This window comes from Platichthys flesus, chromosome 4, assembly GCF_949316205.1.
Source record: "Platichthys flesus chromosome 4, fPlaFle2.1, whole genome shotgun sequence".
NCBI classification, from domain to species: Eukaryota; Metazoa; Chordata; class Actinopteri; order Pleuronectiformes; family Pleuronectidae; genus Platichthys; species Platichthys flesus.
Window position 1 is genome coordinate 12923628 of NC_084948.1, and position 23582 is coordinate 12947209.

Below are 23582 nucleotides of genomic sequence, written 5' to 3' on the forward strand. Positions count from 1 at the left end.
TATATTAACCTTTTGTATATAATACACAGTGCTGTATCTGCCCATTAATAGTCCTGTTGGTTTAAGTGATACACTACATGTAACATTAGTTTATCTTTCTCCCTATTCTTGATCAGTTACGTTGAATGTTAAAAAATCGTATTCTTCTTTTACGCTGTCACACTTAGCACAACTTTATTTATTGTTTTGCACATGATATTAACCCCGGGTCATTAGATAATTAGACAGATAACCCTGCCAGGCTGCTTGGCTGTGAATAAGATGGTAGACCTTCCCTGTAAGCAGAGAGAATAACAAAAGCTTCTGTGTTCCCACAAAACAGCAGCAGCTCTTGTCGAGTCAAAAATTGCAGTATTGTATTGATCAGTGAGAAGAATAAATGGAGCCGCTTACTGTGTAAACATACCCAACATGCCAGGGGATATTTTTAAACAACAGGTACCGTTTGACTGGCATGAATGCAGCAACCACACTATTATCCTGGAAAATCAATATCATCAACAAACATGGTTTATGGCTGTACAAAATGCAGGAAAAAAAAGAAACTTGAGGCAATTTATGAAAGTATCATTGTACTAACTTGTACAGCATCCATTATAATTTAGTTTCTCTGTAGTTAGTGCAGAGGATGAGTTTCACAGCTGAGCAAAAATGAAATGATTATAATAATTATATTAAGAATGATAGATTAAGTTTATATAACAATCCACCCATCCATTTTCCAAATTGCTTATTATTTCAGGTTCGTAGGAGCTTTCCAGTTCCAGTGTATCGCATGGGCCAAAAACATAAAGAGACAACCATTCACATTCGCATGCACACTCACATGCACACTCACATGCACACCGACAGGCACACCCACTGTACAATGACTTAAATCTAGAGTCTCCAATCAACCTAACCTCAATCTGTAGGAGGAAGGCAGAGCACATGCAACTACACAGACACATATAGATATATATATATATGGACTATCAGACGAATCATTTTTTTATGTGTATCTATATGTGTCTGTGTAGTTGCATGTGCTCTGCCTTATATATATATATATATATATATATATATATATATATATATAAAATCAACAGAATTTATTTTTACTGCCAAACTTTGGCTACAACCACAAAAAAACAGTACCCCAGTAAGAACAGTTTGGCCATCTCCCTCTCTAAAGCTGGGACTTGATAGTTTAATTATTATGTGTTCAAATACCATCTCCTGTGTACTTAACATGCTTTTTATTTCTTGGATGAAGGAAGGCATCACTGACATTAGTCTTTACCCAGAGGCTCACAAAATTTAAAATGTTCTTCATCCTGTCTTATCTCTCTGCCAGCACAGGGGGATAGCTCCCACTGCCTGAGTGTTTTTATGGCTCAATTATGTAGACTGGGTAATGAGATTATCCTTCCTGTTATTACTATAGCTGCTTTAATCAGTACTAGTCGTCTACAGCCTCTTCAGGCTAACTGGTTGTGTTAAGGGAGCTGGTCATTTGATTAGATGATATCATGGAAACAAGCTCCACGTGAACATATAACAGTCCTTATAAAATTGCTTCGGTGAAATTTCTGGTTGTCTATTCTACAAATCTGACTGACTTGCTAAAGTAATAAAAAACAAAAATTTGGGCCCAGAAAAACTTTGTGTGCAATATTTCCTAAATGCCCATATATATATATATATATATATATATATATATATATATATATATATATATATATATATATATATATATATATATATATATATAAATGCACAACATGGCATAGACATTTGGCATTTGGCAGCAATGTCCAATGAAATGATGCCTCAAACAGGGTTATTGATGATCTTTTCATCACAAGCATGAATAAATCTTTATTAAAATGTGAAAGACATTTAGATATTATACATAAAGGCTTTATATAGTTGTATATTCAGCCCTAGGTCATTAAATTAGCCTGCCAGCTACTGTGTTAGTGGCATTAAAGGTTACTGGCACTCTGCAGGCTCTAGTGTGTGACTGGCTATCAAGAGATTCAGACAAGAGCAGGCATTTGGCGTTAATCTCTCAGTGCTGAGTAACAACCCAAGATTATGATCAGGGTACAATCATGAACCACACAAGAGGGAGCCAGATAGTGGAACGAAGTGTCAAGTAGTAGCAGTTTATAAGGACTTTCAAAGAGAGGTCATTGTCGTGAAGAATGTGAACAGAAACCCGGGGGGAAAAGCACAGGGTTGAACAATCTGCTGTAGAAATAAGAAAGGACTAAGAAAGGTGGACAAAATTTGTTGTGATCTCTATATTTCATGATGTCCCAGATTATGATCACAATTTGAAAGGAAATAAAGGTAACATGGCTAAGCTAATTTAGGGATGGGGAGAAGCTTATGTAGTTTTTTTTTACATTTTAATATTTTAGCAAACACTTCCCATACTCAGGGTGTTCAGACAAAATTTAAGGCAAATTTTAAAGGTGGTATGGATGTTTTAGTTATTGAAGAGTAATTGTGTGAGAGTCTGAAAGGACACACACGCATTTACCAATGCAGACACAAACTCACAGACCTACCTGTGTTAGCTTGATCCTCAGAGCTCGTGTCCACTGTGGTGTAGTGTTCCAACTTTGTACGGAGCTCCAGCTCCAGCTGCTGCAAATTCTGCTCTTTTAGAGCTCGTTCCACATCTTCAGTGAACTGGATTTGCTCGGCCAGACACAGAATCTACAACAAAAGCACTTAAGTTCAGAAACTGCAGGGTATTTAGCAAAATGTTCTTACAGAAAAAGTTATTTCACACCCTGAGTCACACAGTGTTATAACTGAGAAAATACTGACATATGGTCCTGGATCTCAACTTGAACTTGGTATTGTGGGAAAAAAATTAAATCAGACTCCATTCAGTTACCAGGTACCTCAAAAGGCTTTGGGAATATATAGGGAGACAAATATTGTATGTTTATTTAAACAACTAATATAAATAGCATGTGTACCTGTGATGGGTAGCGTGAGGGGTCCACCCCCCCTTTCTTCCCTGCTGACACACATTCATACAGCAGGTGCTTCAGAGTCTCCTTCATTTCCACAGACAGGTCCCTTAACCATACCTGGAAAGATCTTCTGCATTAATAACACTGATATAACAAACATGAATATAAACTGTCCAAACAAAACCCACATGGAATACAGAACATGAAAAATATATTTGATTTACCTCCACAAGGCTGGAGATTTGAATGAGGTTCCTGAGTGGCACTATTTCTCCCTCCAAAGAACACATGGCGACAATGTGCTGGCTCTGCTCATCAAATACAACAGTGTGGATGCCTACACAGATAAAACATACACAGATTACGTTCCCTGTCCAAGAGAATATAGGTTGCTCTTAAATCGAAAAGGTTTCTCACCAGCAAATAGTTTCTTGAGGTGTGACTGGATGACTGTCGGGTTGGTTGCCTGTCCGAGAATCTCTAACAGATCATCATCTCCTATGAAATAGAACCGGGGGAAGGCAGAACGCTTCTCCTGCAGTAACCACACAAAAACACATGAATAAAAGAAGCTGCGATGCCCTTGACATGTTATGCATGCACAGAAAAATGCATCTGCATACCTCCAGGAACTCATTGAGGGACTTTTGGCAGCGCTGCAGCTGGTCCAGTATGGTGACCAGGGAGTTTCTGATGCCGGCCCTCGAGCTCAGAGAAACGACTCTGTTGTCTCTCTGAATGTCTGACATTATAGACCTGTCAGACATGGTAAGAAAATGTTTTGTTAAGATAAATATAAAAATAATTGAAAAATAAAATGTACTTATTCTCCAAATCTTGGTGTTACATATGGCCAATATATTGTTGGTTGATAAGAAAATAGAATTGCTACTGTAATAACATCTGCTGTTGTGTTATTTGCAGCATGACAAAAAATACCATTATATATGATATACATAGAATTTGAAACTGCTTTTGAGGATGTTCATATTTAAATCTGATGGATTGGACAATTCAGCAAATCTATATTGGATCTGTAAAACCAATTTACAGTAAAGAGTAAGAGCTGCCTCGATGTGATGGTAGTTCTCTCACACACACACACAAAGTACCTGAAGTCTTCATCAACCCGTTTAAAGCGGGCCTCCTCCCGAGGTAATGCCCCTCGTCCAAAAATAGGCTCCAGATAAACCCAACGTCTCTGGATGGCGTTCAGACTCAGCAGATACTCATCTAAGTCTGACAGACGAACCTCCCACAGACTGACCTGGATATATAAGAACAAATTATAGTAACAATGGGTCGTGCTGCTTCATTAATCTAAGAAATCTGGACATATGGGTAAACCACAAACAAAATATTAAGTTAAATTAGTAGCATCTTTCATAAAAGCCAAAGGAAATTGACTTTTTCCCAAAACAGAAGTGAACAACTTAAAGATTCAAAATGTGTATTCATAGATTCAAGGCTTTGACCTGACCTTGTCTTGGAAGCTGCGATAGTAGGGAGAGTCTTTCAGAGACTGCAGCAGGCAGCGGTTATCTCCCACCTGGATGAGGATAGAGCAGTGATAAAGCCAATGTTTGCTAATCCTTAAGATTTCATTTAATGTGCCTTCAGTTATGTCTGCATTTTCCTCACGACATTTTCATTCCTCCTGAGTAAATCTACAGAGCGGTCGATAGAAGTTAAATGACCTGCCTGGAACGATGATTTACAAAAGTAATGAGGCAAGAGGATGTGCAGACCAAACACTGACAACAGCTGAATATATATATATATATATATATATATATATATATATATATATATATATATATATATATATACACACACAAATATATAAATACATATATAACATTTCAACACATCGAAAAAACCTCAGTAATAAGGCTCATAACTGTAACTATTTTATCTGTTATGCTACCTTCATTTTACATTTTGACCATTTCTTTTCAGACATAAGAAACCTTTACACATGCATACATGTTCAGTGAGGGGTAGAACACCTAAATATATATATATTCAGAGAACAGGCACAGTTTTGCTTAACTCATTTTCAAATGTCACATTTTCAAATTAATTCAACAACCCAAAGGCAGCCGGTGTAAAAACAGTAATAAAATCATGTCATGTTTCCTCATTCCTTCATCCAAAAGAATTACCTGAAGATAGAGCAGAGTCAGCTTCCAGCCGTGAATCGGTAATAACTTTGTGAAAAGTAATTTCTGCACCATGATCAGCTCTAAACCCTGATTTACATTTCTCACACAGTACAGTGGCAGGGAAAAGGTGCACCGTTTGCGTTTGGAATTACCTGCATTCATGTACAAAACTATGTTTGAATATGGCCTGATCTTCATCATAGATATACACAATATTAACCATGCGTCACTAAAAAGACATCTCAGACTTATATAATCACAAACGGTGGATTTACATGAAACTAGAAAGGGTTACAAAGCCATCTCAAAGAGTTTTGATATTCATCAGTCCAGTAAGAGACACTTTTTCCGAACAGAGACGATCTTACCGGATAACATCAGGGTGGATGTTTGCCAGCTCAGGATCAGTAAACATTGGGAGATGCAGCAGAACAATGACCATAAATGTCAAAGTAAATCTACAACAGACTGACTTCAAACAAAGAAATTCAAAACCTAAAAAAACAGTAGCATCAAACCTCTCTCCTGCGGGTGGATGCCATTATCTGCTTTGAAAAAATTGGTCATTATAAAAGTGTGGCTGATAGTACTATAACCACTAAGAGTTTATTGTATTTTACTTTACTGAATAAAACCCTACAAGTGCAAAAGATAAAACCTGAATCACTTGGTCAACACAAGCTAAATGTCTGTGTTCGGTGTTTATATATGCAAGTACATATTTGTCTACCTGGTTGACTATATCCTTCCAGTCCTTGATGAGGGTGAGAGTGCGGCCGCTGCTGTCTGTGTACTCAGTGAGATTGAAGGTGGCTGCAGCTCCCCACAAGTCCAGTTCCCTCAGGGCTTCTCTGATCGTCACCTCAGCCTGGGCCCGGCTGTTCAGGTCCTGAAAGCAAGTGCAGCTTGATTATTTTTGTACCCTCACGACTTTTATATACAATTTATCAGACCAGTTAAATATTGATTAAGATCCATTTTTCTAGGGTGGATGGCAAGAACTTCTTCCTCAGCACAAACTATGTTATCACAAACATGTTCAGGTCAGATCCAAGTCAAAACAAAATAGTCTGCTGACCATTCAAATGTTTTTATTTCTTTCGAAGTTATTGGTTGTGAGACAATAAAATCACTGTGTACCAATGCTGTTTTACTGATCAGCTCAGAAGTACTTGCATAATTATTATTTTATGAACACTAATTGTATGTGAATTTGCTTGTAAATCTATACAGACATATGTGATTTATAAATAGAAGCCTTTCAAATGACAATATACTGTATTCATAGTTTCTGACTTGCTGCTGCCCTCTGATGTCCATTGTCACTTGGTGCAATATTCATGGTTTTATACGTATATATATCAACTGCCATTCCAAACCTAAAGAAATATCATTATTAGGTATGGGATAATCAATGTTTTATATAAATATATATATATATAAACCATTTAAAGAGTTATGTGCTTCCACCCAGTATGTACATGCACTTCCATATGTGTGTTTTTACAAACCTTGAGCTCCAAGGCCTTTTCTATTATGGTAGTTGTCACACTGAGCAGATCATTAAAGGTGAGTCTCTCTAGGGTTGTCCCTCGTGGGAGACCCAGCAGACGAAACATATCCAACCAATGGTCCTGGGACAGGTGCTCCCCACGAACGTACTTCAGCACTGGGACCATGTTCTAGACATAGCAACGGAAACAGGTATGAAAAACCAAAGCTTTAGTATGAGATCCAATATCATTTTATAATAAGTAGTATTCCGTCTTACTTCAAATTCAATGCTCTGACCACTGTCCTGCACCTACACTGGTTACAATACTTTTTGTTTTAGTTTTGGTTTTTATTTTTGGTACCATGAAATTATCAGTGCATGTTATGATCCAGAGAAGACCAACCTTTTAGTTTTTAAAAAACCTTTTAGTCTTTCTAACAATCTTCTCGGCATTGCCAATTGTTTAATTGTCATATTCTCCTAAATGTTTATCTTGTTAAGTGCAATGGAAATTGGAAAATGACTAAAATAATAATACCTTCATAGTGTAACTATGTTTTTAAACTTTCCTGTGCTTTTTCACTATGATTGAGGTTTGAAGTTGAAATTGCATATTACTTTAGGCTTGTTATGTGTCATAGTGGTGTTTACCAATTTTAGTTTTACTCCGTATTAAGCAAAGGGGTTTCCCCAAACTAAAATAAATGTTTCACTTTTATTGTTGAAGCTTTTAACCCTTGTTGATTCCAACTATCAGATGAGTGTGGGGGGTAACATGATCATGTCAAGTTGAAAATAAAAATATCCTTTAGGTTCAAATAGATTATTATTTCCATCCGGACCTAGACCGGAGTCTGCCTATTGAATATGCAGGATAAACATAACACAAGTAAAAAGAAAACCATGATAAATGATGCCTGTAACTCTGCTGTCTACCTTGTATTTGTCCACTTCGGCTTGTAGTTTGACCGACATGGCAGTTGGCTGCTCCTGCTTCCTAAGTCTTTCTTGCCACGTGAACAGAAACTCCTCAAACACGTACGTCTTACTCCTGTAAAATAACAGAAACATTTATATTACCACTTAAGTGAAAACACAGTAATGACCAAACTGAAAAAACAACTAAAAGTTAATAGTGAGCTCTTGACCCTCTACCTGAATGTGATCCAGTCCTCCTGGGCCTTCTCTGTGAAGCCTTGCTGCCACTCCTCATACAGACCCCACATCTGGCCGCACTCCTCCATATCTATCTTTGTCTCTTCCGCCAGAGAGAAGTCTGGAGCCTCCAGGTCAAAAAAGCCACAGTCCTCTCTAAGGAGAGGAGAGGAAGAATTATTATTGGATTAAGAGAAACACTTTTTCTTTCTTTGATGTGTAGTTAAGGTCAAACCTGAGACTTTACATGTACGCTTTTATTGAACCATCAAAGTCATGAATTATAAAGTATTTCTCGTTGTTTCGGGGTTGAGTTTGTAGAATGAAATGTGTCGATAATAAGGCTGAGTAGCTTTGCAAAATACATGAATAGAAAACAGAACATTTTAACCAAAAGAACATATATATATATTTTTGAAATGCTGGTTCCTTTGAAAAACTTGAATCTATTTGTCAAGCTTGTGCCTTTAATATAAATGGTTACATATTTTCAATCTTATAACATCAGATTTTGTAAAGTTATTAAAAATGATTTAAACAGAAAAAGGATTCAGTGAATGTTTGTGCCAAATTTGAAGAAATCCCTAAAAGTGTTCCTCAGATGTCAAATTAAAAGATGGGATGGACATGCAGATGGCTGGACTACTTGAAAACGCCTTTGGACACAAGAATTGCTGCGTGAAGGCATGAATTCAGTTATTAAAAATTTACTTACAGCAGTTTACTGCGGACAAGCTCCAGCTCCTGGAACTCTTGCTGCTTGTCCCTGATGGTCTGGAGGCACGCGAGTAGAGCAGCATGGTCACCACTCTCAAGCGCCTCGTCTTTAGGCTTCAGCTGGTCCCAGCGGGCCTTAAACCGCTGCAGATCTGCCCGGTAGGTGTCGATGCGACCAGCAGCATTACTTCGCATTACCTCCACCTACAGGAAGAACAAGGCAAAAGAACATAAGAGCAAAGCCAGAGTTAGAGTGAAAAGAAGAGAGAAAAGCATTCAGGTAAATAATTAATATCAGAAAGTTACTGTTCGAGAAACGTTTTGATGTGAAGTTTTTAAATCGTGTTCCAAGATGTGTGAGTTTGTGAGTCTATGTTACCTGTTCTTTGATCATGAGCTGGTGACTCTCCATGATAAGCTCTAGTTTGTCCCACTTGGCTCTGAGGGAGGACAGTGAGTCCAGGCCTGCTCCTGCCACCGCTCGCAGCAAGCGGTTCTTCTCCTCAACACACTGGAACTGAGCTAATATCTATAAACAAACAATACACAGTGTGTTATTATTTAGTTTTGATTGACAGGTCCAACATTTGGCCCATCCGACATGAGATGACAAGGCACTGTTATAACAGTACAACAGGAATTCCAATACATTTTACTAAATCAGTCTAATGAGGAACAGGAACTAACATAATTTACTTTCTGATTTGTAAAGACACCTCCATCGAAAGGTAAAAAACAAATGCAACAATGTCAAAGACTTGATTTCTAAAAATACAATGCTGACTGAATCAGGGACAGATATGAAGCACTAATACCGCCATTCAGTAGGTCACCTAATGAGGTGCATGTTTGACCTACCTCAATTTTGCTGGCTAGTATTTTACTATATTTGCCAGCAGCCGCACCGATCTCCTCCATGTTGTCTGGTCGAATGGACAAGGCCTCCATTGACTCTGACACAAAACTCTCTATGGCCTGAGTGTGGCCTGGATGACAGGAGGAATAAGACATATACAAGAGTAAAAGTGATGGCATTAGGCCAAAAGAAAGGAAAGTAAAATTGAAACAGACTGAATTTGGTTTGTGATGATGATTGATATATATATATATATATATCAGCCTACAAACAATGATATCAATGAAACTTAAATTAAATAGACGATTTATGTGTTTACCTTTTATGGACTTCCTGAGTGATAAGAGCAGCAGGTCAAACAGCCTCTGGATCAGGTCGTCAATGGCGGCTTTTACCGGCTCACAGTTAACTGTAATACAGTCTACTTTCTCCTGACTGACAGAGGAAGAGGGTGAGGGTTGGTGACTGCGACTCAGTTGTTGTGGTGTCAAATAATAAGAGACCTATTGAATTTATGACCTTTAAAATTAGGAACCCTGAGCTCCGAGACTTCAACAGAATCTGATTCATCACAGGGAACTAATGACAAGATCTGAGCCTTTAAAAGCTGTGGGCTATGAAAACAATGTTAAGTTTTGAAGTTTGGTTCTCAGCGCCATTAAATACTACACAAACTATTGAATGTTAGTTGTTAGGGACTTCCTCTTACCCTCACTTCAACCTTGGTTTCACCTTTTATCTATTCTTGGGTCACATATGTTGTATTTATAGGAGTTTGCGTCTCTTAGTCTAATGTTAACATTTGGTTTCACCTTAATCATTCATGTGGGATATGACATAAAATTTATTATTATTAGAAATCTTTCTGTTTTGATATTAATGTGTCTTTTTTTTTAAATAAAAGTAAATATTGATCATTGATCAGGCTGTTGGATGTCTTTGCTTTTCTACTGAGTGGGTATAATTCACATCATATTTAATCATGTTTAGAATGTGTGATGTGCACCTGGGCAGACGTTCCGACTCCTTCCCTCTGGCTTTTAGGGCCTTGAAGTTTCTCTCCCAGTCATTTACAGAGATCAAATGCTTCTCCACCAACTTCTCTAAATCCACCTGGCCCAGAAACACCCACTCCTACAAAATACAAAACACACACACACACACACACACACACACACACACAAAACCCAAAAGTCATTAAAATGCTGGGTGCAGTTCATATTTCTGTTTCAAAACGTATCCCTGTCAATGGTGAACTTCTCATAACGACACAGAGTAGATTACTAAATGAAAAGAGAACTAAAGAAAGGGGAGGACAAAAGAGAAGTCGGGTGGTGGCCTAGGGCTTTCCCCGGTATTTTAGACATGCATGGCTGCAGAGATCAGGGTAGTATGAAGGGCAGACTGCTACAAAAAAACAACAGCGCCACAGTCTGAAAATAGAGAAATGAGACTAATTAAAGCTACGCTCTTTCAAAGGAAACATCACAGCAGTGACTCATTGCAATGCGTCACTGATCAATCTGTGACAAAAGGTCAATCGGCCAGTATACAAGTGAAACACAGCCTTACAGTTGAGCTATAACGGTTAGAAAAACAAAACACTGAGCCACTAGAGCAAATTATTCATGACTTCATGTTCTATAGGTGTCAGAAATGACTACAAAGCTCAACTCTAGTGTCAAGGAATAACAGCCCTTCTAGAGGAAGCTTTCCTTCTAAATAATGATCATTACCCTACTAAGGAAAACTAGATCTTTTAACATTTTACAAACTTTTTACAGGAAGGTTATTAGTGATCACAGACATAAATCAGTATTGTAGTTAGAAAAATCTGTTCAGGCACCTTAAATTTGTGTTGTATAGCCTGCAGGCGGCCAAAGAGGTCCTCGGCCTTGCTGAAGATAGTGAGGAACCCGGAGGCGTTTCTATCAATCATTACGCTGAAGATAAGCTCCTCCCCTTGGGCACTGACCCCCTTGAACTGGTTTGGGATGGAGATGAACCTCTTCATCTCCCTGAAGTAGCGTGCTCGCACTTCCTCGAAAGGAGGACGGAACTGCAAACGGCCTTGTCTACTCGCAAGAAGGACAGGAGAAATAACGGAAGTTACATTTGATTTCTTATCAGAATTGTCTTTGTAGGTGAGAAAAAGAAAAAGAAAGAGAAAGATAGTCCGACAAAGGTCAAGGGGGGGAAAAAGGACAAAAGTCTGTGTAAGCAGTTCAAGTTCCTGGGAAAATCTTCAGAATGTTTGAGGAATAAAAATGGTTAGCCCACGCAAAAAGTGTAATGAAGAAAAAAGAGACAGGGAGTGTCCGTGTGTGTGTACTGACTTGAAAGTTAGGTCTATGTGTATTTCAGGCAGGTTTTTGTTCAGAGCTTCCAGTCCCATCTGATATTGGTGCTCAAGAGCCTTGTACAACTGATGGTTCCAGTGCTGACGCCATGCCTGCATGTCATCAGACCTGAAGCCCTGTACATACACACACATATATTAGCTTTCCAAGGAAGATAAATCAAATGTATTGTAGAGGTTGCACACATCTAAGCATTAGAATATTTTTGTAAGATGGTTATTTACAATGCTAAACACAGAAATCAGCGTGACTTTTCTTGATTTATCCAAATGTTCATATAGAATAGAATATTGAATAAATATAAAACAAATTATATGAAGTGCAGGGGTAAACACACACAGGCTTTTGACTGTAATTGATACCTGAGCCTCCAGAGTGGCAAAGCCTGTGCGCAGGTCCTGAAGTCCGTCCTTCCACCGCTGCGGATGTCTCAGCAGGTCCACATTCATCAGTGTCACCACCTGAGAAATGCACAGATATGTTATTTATTAATCCCAGATTGTGCTCCAAACGAGATGTTCTTACAAAATGTGTTTCTTCTTTGAATTCAGTCATAAGGCTAAATAACTGAGAGAAACATATTCGGCAAGCTACAACCTTGTCAATGAAGTCCATGTGCCATTTGCGTAGCTTCCTGTTCTCAGTGGAGAGTTTCTCAGCAGCCGACTGCAGCTTGGCGATGTAAGCTTCCAACTCTTTAGGGTTGTCCCAGGTGATCAGTAGTTTACCCCCCGATTCTGTAGACTGAGAGCGAGGATTCTGATAAAGAAAAGCAGAAAACTCATCTCCAGTGCAAGAAATCTACCTCAGGCACAAGTACAAGTGTAGAAGAACTCTAACAGCATATTACAGTATGTAACACGCAAGGCAGCGATAGGAAAAATAATTGTTTAAAGCCTAAAGTCATACCTTGATGACCTGTTCAAAGGCCAGTGCCAGACTAAGCATCATAGGTCTCTGAGAGGGAATCATCTGCTGGTCAATGGTGTTATAGAAATGGGCCACCTGCAACCAACATTTTAATACAGCATTAGCTTGAGACAGCCCATATTCGAAATAGATAAATGAAGAGAGAAAATGTGTTGGGGTTTTTGTGCTGTGACCTGCACTCTGACCTGTTTAAGGACAACGGCCTGTCTGTAGAATTTATCTGCAGTATTAGCAGCCTGTTGTATTTTGGCTGGGATGGGAAAACCCAGGGCAGAGAGCTGCCTGACCTCTCTGATCAGGCTGACCAGTCTGTCTGAGTACTGGACCTTCAGCGTGCCATCCACATGGTCCAGGTCCATCACACGGTTACTGGCCTGGAGACTGCAAGAATGGAGATGGTCAAAGTGGTGAAAAACTAATTATAGCATCCAGCAGAGAATAAACCATCCTCAAACAATGTCCACTGTTTCCAACCTGATCCCTGATTTTGAGTCAAGCAGTCCCGAGAGTATATCTCTGGACCAGTCCTCAAACTGCTCCTGCTCATACACTCTCAGAATTTCCAGTAGGTCATCACAGAAATGCAGGAACCCTTTGAATGCAGACAGGTCTGAGAGTAGAGCCTCTGCGATACGGACAGAGTCCTCCACCTGATGGCAGAATACAAGCACAGAAATACATGTGACATAAGCAGAAACCTTGATTATTATTGATGGCCAATCAATGATATATCATAACGTTCATACTAATTGATGATCAGCCACATATAAACTACGTGCCCAATCCCCATGTAAGCATGTTCAGCCAAACATAGTGAAAAAACTTAGTTACCTTGTGTATGAGCTGTCGAACCCACACGATTTTGTTGACGACCTCAGGAAGATTCCTGCCAATGAGCGGCCCGGACTTTTCTCCAGGGCCTCCATGACAACGACTCTCAAAGTCGGTCTTCAGGCCTAAAGGAAATCAATAAAGAAGTGAGGGTTTGAAGATGAGGAGCAACAATGTGGCAACACTGAATATTACCCCTATACAAATCCAGGGACGGCAAAGAAAATATTTATATAAATATTTTTGTTTAGTAAGAAATCATCCTTACATCAATTATTCAGCTGACACTTACTCACTTATAAACGACTGAGCAGGTAGTGGTGCAGAATATTTATTTTATATTTCTGTGTATTTCCGTATAGGGCCTTTTCATGACAATACATATATTCTATCACTATGACATTTCATTTAGCCATTTAAATCAAAATGTAACAAATAAAGACAATGGGTATCTTGATATCTGGAAAAACATATTTTGTCTGGAAAATAGACTGTTTATAAATACGGTGTCATAGTTTTGTCATCTGTTGTTTATCGCCTCTTTATGAAGAGTGTTTTAAGTTTAATTATTATCTCCTTGTGTTTCATGTTTATCCCTGTGTTTATGTTTGTTTATGAGTTGTTTCTGTGTCATGTTTTCCCACTCCCAGTGTTCTGTTTCCTGTTTTATTTTGTAGTTTCTGCTCCTAGTGTGTTTTCTTTCCTTCCCTGTGTTTATATAAGTTTCTGTGCTTCCCCTTCCCCTTATCGGTTTGTTTTCATTAAAGGCCTCGTCTCCTGTGCCTGTCATCCTCTATATCCAGCTCTCGTAAGTTCCTGGTGTTTTCCCCTGTGTGCTCTTGTTTTCTTCAGTTTGGACTTTTTGAGATATCTCTGCCTGTTGTTTTCTCTGTTTAAATTGTTCCCATTAAAAGGACACTTTTTGTTTGAGAGTGAAGCCAAAACATCTCAAATATCACCTGGTGGCTACAGTACAAGTCTTAAATACCACCTCCTCTATGTCAGTGAATGAGAGATGGGCCAAAATAAAAAGTCAAAGTACACGTCAAATAAATATTTCTCAAAGATGGTTTCTGTTACTTTAAGAAGCTTGTTCAAGAATTCAGTTTTTTGGTACATTTTATGCTGTAAAAACAAATTGAAACAACATGATGGACAGCTGAGACTGACTTGTGATTGTTCGAGGTTGTCTATTGACAGGACCTCAGGACCCCTGCTCCCTCCCTCTATCACTAATGCACCGACACTGGCTCCAAGTGTGCAAGATGGCGGTTTTCATATCTGGGACATTTTAGCTTAATTTCTGGATAGTTGGAAGAAATGAAGACCAAAAATATCTCCCTTTCTGGAATGGGGATTCAGATTTGACTCAGTCATACCTTAATTGCCTCCATCACAACTCACAGTGTATAAAATTGTTTTGTTGAATAGTGGGCCAAATCAGATGAGAACATTTAATTTGCATGTAATAACATAAACAAAGATAATTAATTGTTTGACAGAGCTTTGTACCCTTGTTGTAATCCAGTAGTCTGGCTAGAAGGGTCTCTCTCTCTGACTGGAGCTCTTTGCTGATGGTTGGACGTCTGATCAGTTCCTTGTGCTTTTGAAACACCTGCAGCAGCTACAACAGCAAACACACATACACACACGGCAAGTTAACATAGCACAGACCTACTCACAGTATTTTATAACCTGAGTCAGAGACGTGTTTTATTACCTGTTGTGGGTTATCCTGTACATCAGCAATGTAGCTCTTCAGTCTCCCAGCCACCTCCTGCTCCGACGGAGCCATTAGGCGCTCAAACTGAGCCATTGCTGCTCTCCAAAGAGGCTAGAAAAACATACAAAAGTTAATATCTGAGTGTATACAATATGTAGTTGCTGTGATATAAACAGAAATAGATTCTGTAGAACAACAAATGTCTGGAGGTGCAGGACAGGTGCTTACACAGGCTTAAGGTCAATTCAGGAAGCAGTCACTCAATGAAAACATACACACACCATATCCTGCCTCCATGAAGCCATTGCAAATAACCAAGCAGGGGTTAAGCAGACAGTTAATAGGTAATTCAGACGTATCACAACCGCACACACAGGGCACATGCACATGAAATATGACAAAACCAACCTCAGTATAAGGGTTGTAATGCAGAGGGTTGAGTCCAGAGAAGGGTTCAAAGACGCGATCTGGAGTCAGAGCTTGCTGTTTCCCTCCTGGGAGCAAACGCAGCAGTTTCTCGTGAACCATACGCAGAGTCACCACCTGTTTGCCGAAAACAAGGAGAATGTATTCACATGTTGTCTATGTCCAATAGCTTTGTTTTATTTATGCATCGAAAATGTTGACAGTGACATTTTCCACTGTTGCAGTAACTCAGATACTGTGAATAAGGGCAGTGGCAGTCATCGTCACAGACAGTCTGCAGATTTAATCATTCTCTAAACAACAAATATGTCCATCAAAATGATCATCGTCTCTGCATACATATAACTGCTAGGGACAGATAGTATATCAAGTCATTAATTATTCAGTTTATCAAAATGGTGGCTGATTCAATGGTAACACTCAAGCTCGACAGGCAGTGCACTAGTTCAACTTACAGACTTAAGTTTCAACCATATACTGTATATATAAAGTTTCAACTCACATTTTACTTAATGGGTTTTAATTAGTGCTGTCAGTTTAACGCGTTATTAACGGCGTTAACGCAAACCCATTTTAACGCAGTTAATTTTTTTATCGTGAGATTAATGCTGCCAACTCTCACGCTTTCGCCGTTTGACACACGCTTTTGCATGTTGGTGGTTGACTAAGTCACAATAATTTTTTTAAACATCATCGTATCAGGCCGTCATGAAGTACAAGGAGCGGGCAAGTGTGTGTGTGTCTGTTTGTGGGTGTGTGGTTCCAGATAGCGCACCGTAGCCCCGCCCCCTGCCCCTGCGCACTCGCTCAGGGAGACACAGTGAGATCAGAGCTCGTTCACGTGCAGCAGCTTCTCAGTGACTCACTGCTTCTTAACTATGAAAACAGTGAAAACACAGAGATTCTCTGGTCTCAGCTGATCAGAGATCAGCGCCTCAGCTTCTCGATCAGAGCAGAAGCTGCAGTTGGCTCCAGTCTGACCTGCTCTCGCTTTTTGTTTTAATATTTCGCCAACTAAAATATATATTTTTAAGCTACTAGGCTGCAGCTATATGTTTTTATTTATTTCAAAATAGGGTTCTTCTTATTTCATTCATTTTCCACAAATATGGGGAGGACTCAAATAGCCCTACACAGTTCTGTGTTTAATTTGTTTCAAAGTAGGCCGACACTTGCCTGTGTACTTTGTTTGTCTGTTATTTTGTTGCTTGTCTGTTTGAGAGGCCTGACTGCTATGTTCACAGCAAACATGAAAAAAGAAAATATTAAGCCATGGTTTAACTGCACTATAGGCTGAGTCCTTGTTTACCTGAAATGTGCACTTTTTAATTTAATTTTGTACCGCCCTGTTTGGCAATGTTGTTTTTCAATAAAATGAAACATTTGCATAAAGCAAGCCAATCCACTTTACATGTTGATAGAGAATTAAAACCCCAAAAATTTTTTATAATTTTGAGTCAACTATGAAATAAATGTGATTAATCGCGATTAAATATTTTAATCTTTTGACAGCACTAGTTTTAATCTTATTTTGCATTCATTGTATGTCTTCATGTCTTTTATGTTAATGTATTGTTGTAAAGCACTTTGAGCTGCGGTTCATACATGAGAAAAGTTTACTATTATTATTAATATTACATGCAACGTTTGTTAATTTACAAAGATGTAGGTAAAAGGCAAGGACAATGAAAATAATACTTGTAAATATATTTTAAGAACATAATATAATGCAACATTTTAATTAAAGCAATGTTTACTTATACTCTGCTCCTGGATTAGAAGCATATTTTACCTCGTCCAACCTCTTTGCAAGACAGTGAAGGGTCTGCGGGCAGTGCTTGTTTCCCTTCCAGGCATGGGGTGCATATCTCTTCCACACCTGAGAAAATGGGGGGGGGGGGGGTTGGTTCAGCGGGTTTTCAAACAACTTGGTCCATAATGTTTTCTCCATTTCGATCGACTCCATACCTGTCCTGTCAGATGATCACAGGCCGACACCCACTGCTCACAGATGGTAACACCCACTCTCAGGTTCTCTCTCACCAAAGCAAATGACTCCTCAAAGATTTTGACACTGCTCAGCTTCCTCTGCACAAATCTTCCCAGAGCACCACCTTGTAAACATAAGCACAAAACAAACAAAAAAAAGAAAAACAGGGCAAATTGACCACTATAAATCCATATATTGTGTATGCAAACATACATATACACAAATTATACATACACATGCTTAGCTACTTTGATGTCAAGACTAAAAATACCACATTTCCTGTAAACCAACCACATGCACAGTGTACGTTATTCTGACAAATTCTTAGGAAATCAAAGTTGGTTTGAGTTCTCATAACTTTGTGTTTCATCAAAACCGGTTGCTAACTAACGTTCAAACATCAAAACAACATCAGCGGAAAATAATTCCCATTTCCTGTTTTTGTTGAGTGGGTGTGAGAGAGCCCCACCAATAATGTCCATGAGCCGAATCATGCGTGTTTCTGGATAAGGCTCAAAATCTGTCTGCCTCCACACATCATCCAGAGCATCTCTGCTCTGTTCCACGAGATCCACCACATCAGACATTGACAAGCCATCAAGACCTCCATACTCCTAATGGAAACACAGAGACACAATGTAGCTTAAATCCTTTGTATAACTTAAAACACAAAAATATACCAACAAAATGAACGACTTGTCTGTGGAATCCTTGTTGTGTACAGATTATAGTTCACTTCTCAATAACTGTAATTTCATCAGCAACAAGGATGAGTAAAAAACTGTACTATACAGGGAATACACTACTCCCCCCCTTTAATTTAAATTTTGTATGTAGAATATCCTGATACATAATTGTTAGCCATTAGCCATCATACCTTTTGTATGGGTTTAAACTGCTCGGTGAAAAATGTCGCCCTTTCTATCACATTGTTCTTCTCTGCAGATTCAGAAAGGTCTGCCCAGTACTGGAACTCATCACTAGGAGTCAGGATACCTGCACAGAGTGGATGAATTATGACATTTAAAGAATACAAAATTATGTTTATCAATATTCATACCAGCAAACTGAGAGGTGCATACAAATGATGCTGGTATCCATACATAAGTCTAATACAAAACAGTAAATAGTCTTGAGACAAAGGGTTAAATGCATATTTTACTCAAGTGCAGTTGTTCATGAAAGTTAAACTAATTGAGCTTATCACAACAACTTTTCCATGAGTAATGTGTATATCAAAGTAACATCAATAATAAACATACTAGAAATATATTTTACTAAATGGAATAAATAATGGTATCACCCTCTAATTTTGGAATATTTGAAAAACCATCAATCACAGTTCTGACCACTCGGCAGGCCTTGACCTGTGGATTCCTGGTCTACTACAACATATTCACGCATACCAAGGACATCCTCCTCCTCTCGGCCATTTTTAGCAGAGGGTTGTGCTCCAGACTGACGGACCACAGAACCCAGGCCAAGCTCCAGCTCACTCAGCAGGTCTGCCAACTTCGGGTCGAAGGCTGAACGCCAGCGCTCATCCTTGGGAGAAGAAAAATAGACACATATTCTCTGCTCCTGCTTGCAAAACCATTTTAGGCACTCAAAACTCTAAATCAAATGATGTAAGAGAAAGCAATTTGTATTTTATTTAAAGAGTTAGCAAGCCTATTTTCCTAATCCAAAATGTAGGAAAGTTTTGATTCACTCTAAATTCATATTTGCTGGGAGATTATGCTCATCTATCAGAACCTTTCACTGCGGTTAATGTGACAGACAAAGCCTACATCTTTCCAAAAGGCATATATGGAATTCTTCAGTACACATTCATGGGCTCACCTTTAGCAGTACAGGTGCAAAGACCTGTCTGACCGCCTGGTAGAGGGCGTTGATGGGAGACTCAAGCATGGACGACACCAGGATGCTCCTGTCAAGGTTGTCTTCAGTGATCACTGTGGGCTGCAGCTTGAAGAACACCAACACCTTCTCTCTGCTGCCGCCAGAGGCTTCAACCTGTGAAAAGAGGATAAGACGATCAAGGAATTCACAAAATACAGTTGATGGAATCATAAAGTTAACATATGGTCGTGCATTGTACAGCACTTTGATTATAATGTTTTCTTTCAAATATCATATATAAATGACAAAAACAAGAAACTTTAACAAATCATCATTCAGGGAATGGTTATTTAGAGAATTTGATATGGTCTTTATTATCTTTCAAATTTACTAAAGAGCAATACCTTGTTTTGTGTTATTTGATGAAATACATTATAGATGTGGTGCTTTAAAACCTATTTTCATCGAACCAATGACTAATGGGATTTTGCCCTTTGAATCTTGAGGGAATGTTTTTTTTCATTTTAACGTTGTGAATATGCGTTCGGCATTTGAGTCACCTTATTTGACAGGTGAAGATCATTGTCGTGTCTGCTGACGGACAGGACAAATTCATTTCCATCATCCAAGAAGTTATTGAGCTCGGAGCTGTCAGCCAGGGACGGCGACGGCGTTATCCCGTAGAAGTTTCCAGTTGTGGTCAGGATGAACTTCTTGCGGGCATCCTCTGACCCGTGGGGCATCTTTGAGCTGGAAGTAGGGACAGAGAGAGAGCTGTAGTACATATACTGTTGTATATTCATATGTGTGTGTGTCTATTTGTTACGCGTAAGTAGACAGCAAAGTCACAAAGTGCTTCACATAAACAAAATATAAAGGTAGTAATAAACAATAAATATATGGAGGAAACCCGAAGAAAAACATGCAACACTGTGTGGGACATATACAACTTAGAGCAGCTGTAGTGTATAACAAATACTTAGAATATGTTAGAACTTGGCCAGTTAAGGTCGGATCCCAGTTTGAGCCCGATAACCCATTAAAAGCACCATTTTGGATTTACAGCTTCGCACTGTGTCGAGCCAGGAACGAGGAAATAGACGAGCTTTGGTCAAACTCTACGAGCTTTCAAGTTAGTGAAGTCTGACGTCTTTATAATGAATACACCGGTGTGCTATCAGTGTTCGTGTCGTTGCTAAACTCTTCTCTACCGTCTCATCACTCTATCTATATTGAACCGCCTCTCCTGCGTTGACGGGACTAAACTGTTAGCAAAGTTATGGAGCAGCTGCAGCATCGCAGCGAACCTTAGCGACGGCTACAGCTCAGGGCAGCTAGCAAGCTAATGCTAGCTAACCGCCTCCGTGAGTAAAGCGCTGGCATTTTAGCTAGCAGGCTCGCCTTTAGCATGCTAGCGTTGCATTGACAACTTCGGCTTCTTACCGTTTTCCGGCAAGTGTCCGTCTCCTGCAGCTTCTGGACACTTACTCCATGGAGAGGACCTGCAGCAGCCTGTTGCTAGTGGCCGTGTGTACTATGCTTGCGTGGTTACCAGGCAGTTACGCAGTTTTCTTGTATCACGTGACACGGCAGCTTTAGCAATCTACGCCATTGACTTAACGCCGAGCCTTTCAGAGGCCAGTGGAGCAGCCAGCCCTTTCTTCGATGATAAACACTAAAATCAAAAGTATTAAACAATTATCCAAACCTTACACTCGAGGAGCAACACATGGGCCCAGATCTGCACCACTATAAGCACAAGGTCAGACTCTCACTTTTTGCAAAACAATACAGTTTTTTGCAAAACACTAAACACACTTGTGAACATTAGGCAATGAAGTATATCAAGATGTCACTTCCTTGCAATTCCAAAGCACTTACTGTCAAATGACCCCCCATGAGCCCATTGGTTCAACACAGCCATCAGGTGCGCAAACAAATGATTGCTTAATTGTAGACACACCAATCAGGTTTAAGCACTATAACAGTGCAGCAGGTGAGTTCACCTGTCTTCAACCAAAAAGGAAGGAGTCAGAAGAAGAAAAGGAGTGATCGTGAGAGGGGGAATCCACGGAGGAGGAGGAGGAGAAGGAGTAAGAGGCGGAGGCCATGCCAGGGGCCGAGGTGGAGGAAGAGGAAGAGGGAGACCTGAAGCCAGAGGAGGATGTGCTCAAAGAAGAAGAGGACCAAATTTATCAAATTAAACATTAGTTGACCATGTCATGAACCACGGATTGATGCTGAGGGAAGCTGCACTAAGAGTTGAGCCAGATCTTAGCAGATATACAGTGAAATCTGTCATTGTAACCTGTTCTGGATACATCATCTTCTGTTGGTCTGATACTTGCTGAGCTTACAGTGTTATGCACACTCCTGTAGTAGCATGGAAGATGGGACATGTTCTGTTGTGATTCTCCATGTTGACATGTTGACTGATTTGGGGAGATGGAGAGAAATAAATTAATTTCCTCAGTCTGTGGCATTGGTCTTGTGTAGTGTTTGGTGAATTTATTGTATATTTGCACTTTCTCTGTGTATTTCACTTACAGTACTCTAACCACTGAGAAGTAGAATTGCTAAAAGTGTTTTAGGTTAGCAAAAGCAGTGTGTAACTGGTTCAAACAGAATTAGGTCATATGCAACACATATGTTATGGTAACAAAATATTGTTTTGATAAATTACTGTTTAGTTGTTTCATTTTCTAAAGGATCTGAGGTGTTCTGCTAATTGGGTTTGTGGTTGTGCTAATTTTTGTGGAGTGTTTTGAAAAACCGGGCCCTGTTTACCATATAATGCTTATTATATTTCAAAGCTGTGAAAAACCAGTGATTCACTTCAAACGTATGTGTAGTTTCATTTCTCGAAATGTGACAGTCAATGTATGGTTCCGAGAAACATCAAAATGTGTGTGGATCTGTGACTCATTCTCGTTCACGCAGTGAAAATAATGTGTCCAGACTTGTCTCCGACCTAAAAATCAAATCTGACATCTCTTAATATATTCAGACCCTGAAGTCAGTTCCGTGTAGAATCTCCTCAAAGCTTCATATCTTCAAGCAGCACCACAATTTTTAACATTTTAAAAACATGTATTCAGCATAGACCAGATAGGTGGGTCAAATTAACAATTGTATCCTTGTAAGAGAAAATCTACAACTCAACAAACTTTTTAAAAAGTGAATGGGGTCTAAATACTTTCTGGAGCCAGTGTATTTCTCCAAACTGCCACAAAGCTGTTTTCTTTATTTCTTCTCATAACTCTTGAACTTTCAGTTGGTTACAAGCTCATTTCGAGGGCGAAACACACACTCAAACGTATTATATTTGCAACTCAATCCAGGTCCTCGAGTGTGAATAGCTTTGTGACAGACAGCAGCTACAGACTTTGCAGAAGAATACATGACCTCACATCCTCCGCATTTCCTTGGGTCTAGCGGAGGACATTTCAGACAGGAAGTTAAAGAAGACACCTGGCTGGCAGGCGTTAAAATTACTCTTGATTTTCTGAATCACTCCGAATGATGAGAACTGATTTGTTTATGAACTGTTTTAGAAATTTTTACTGGAAATACGGTCTCATAGCCTCTCCTCCCACATACTGCCCACATGGTTGGGTGTAGGTCAACCTGTGATTTTAGATAACACAGAAACATATGTTTTGTGGAAAATATGCAAGCTGTTCAGTTGCAATTCCTTGTGTAGTTTTTCTGGATCTTAAAAATGTTTCTATGTTGAAAACTCTAGCCTCTCACACAAACACTCACACCACCTCTCGCTAGTCTATTCTGATGAGGTACACAACTCCCTTTTAGGTTGAAGTAAATCCCCCATTTAGAAGAATACAGCGTGCCCTACATCACATTACGGTACCTAGCTATTTAAATTTAATTGCGCATAAATATGATTACTGGTAACATTTGCAATCTAATAATTCAGAAGCACAGCAGCTACACTGGTATAATAGAAAGTGCTGTGACAGTCTAAATTTCAATATGAACGAATGAGACTAAGGCAAATGACGAGAGAAAGCTTTACTTTCTGGGCAGTTTTCTCAAATTGATCAAGGACACACATGGAAAATCCTTGGAAATCCTTAATGACACAACTTTCCTTCAA

At 39.2% G+C, this 23582-nt stretch overlaps 1 protein-coding gene across 4 annotated transcripts in view; it reads right to left on the reverse strand.

The window, feature by feature from the left end:
* The window catches only part of dync2h1 (dynein cytoplasmic 2 heavy chain 1), a 99250-nt gene extending 79042 nt beyond the window's left edge, over positions 1-20208 (reverse strand). For all 4 annotated transcript variants that reach the window (XM_062386416.1, XM_062386414.1, XM_062386415.1 and 1 more), the window contains exons 1-34: positions 20026-20208; positions 19466-19639; positions 19030-19168; positions 18501-18619; positions 18093-18237; positions 17602-17747; positions 17426-17512; positions 15616-15750; positions 15205-15318; positions 14997-15108; positions 13485-13609; positions 13128-13303; positions 12839-13034; positions 12633-12728; positions 12321-12482; positions 12086-12184; positions 11700-11839; positions 11210-11438; positions 10370-10497; positions 9683-9798; positions 9366-9493; positions 8887-9036; positions 8506-8711; positions 7791-7946; positions 7572-7686; positions 6652-6822; positions 5871-6029; positions 4456-4524; positions 4088-4242; positions 3599-3731; positions 3393-3510; positions 3200-3312; positions 2979-3092; positions 2559-2709 (exon numbers count right to left, since the gene is read on the reverse strand). In XM_062386416.1, coding sequence (XP_062242400.1) covers positions 2559-2709; positions 2979-3092; positions 3200-3312; positions 3393-3510; positions 3599-3731; positions 4088-4242; positions 4456-4524; positions 5871-6029; positions 6652-6822; positions 7572-7686; positions 7791-7946; positions 8506-8711; positions 8887-9036; positions 9366-9493; positions 9683-9798; positions 10370-10497; positions 11210-11438; positions 11700-11839; positions 12086-12184; positions 12321-12482; positions 12633-12728; positions 12839-13034; positions 13128-13303; positions 13485-13609; positions 14997-15108; positions 15205-15318; positions 15616-15750; positions 17426-17512; positions 17602-17747; positions 18093-18237; positions 18501-18619; positions 19030-19168; positions 19466-19639; positions 20026-20208 — 4759 coding nt within the window. The remainder of the gene's footprint in view (positions 1-2558; positions 2710-2978; positions 3093-3199; positions 3313-3392; positions 3511-3598; positions 3732-4087; positions 4243-4455; positions 4525-5870; positions 6030-6651; positions 6823-7571; positions 7687-7790; positions 7947-8505; positions 8712-8886; positions 9037-9365; positions 9494-9682; positions 9799-10369; positions 10498-11209; positions 11439-11699; positions 11840-12085; positions 12185-12320; positions 12483-12632; positions 12729-12838; positions 13035-13127; positions 13304-13484; positions 13610-14996; positions 15109-15204; positions 15319-15615; positions 15751-17425; positions 17513-17601; positions 17748-18092; positions 18238-18500; positions 18620-19029; positions 19169-19465; positions 19640-20025) is intronic.
* Positions 20209-23582: the final 3374 nt, after the last annotated feature.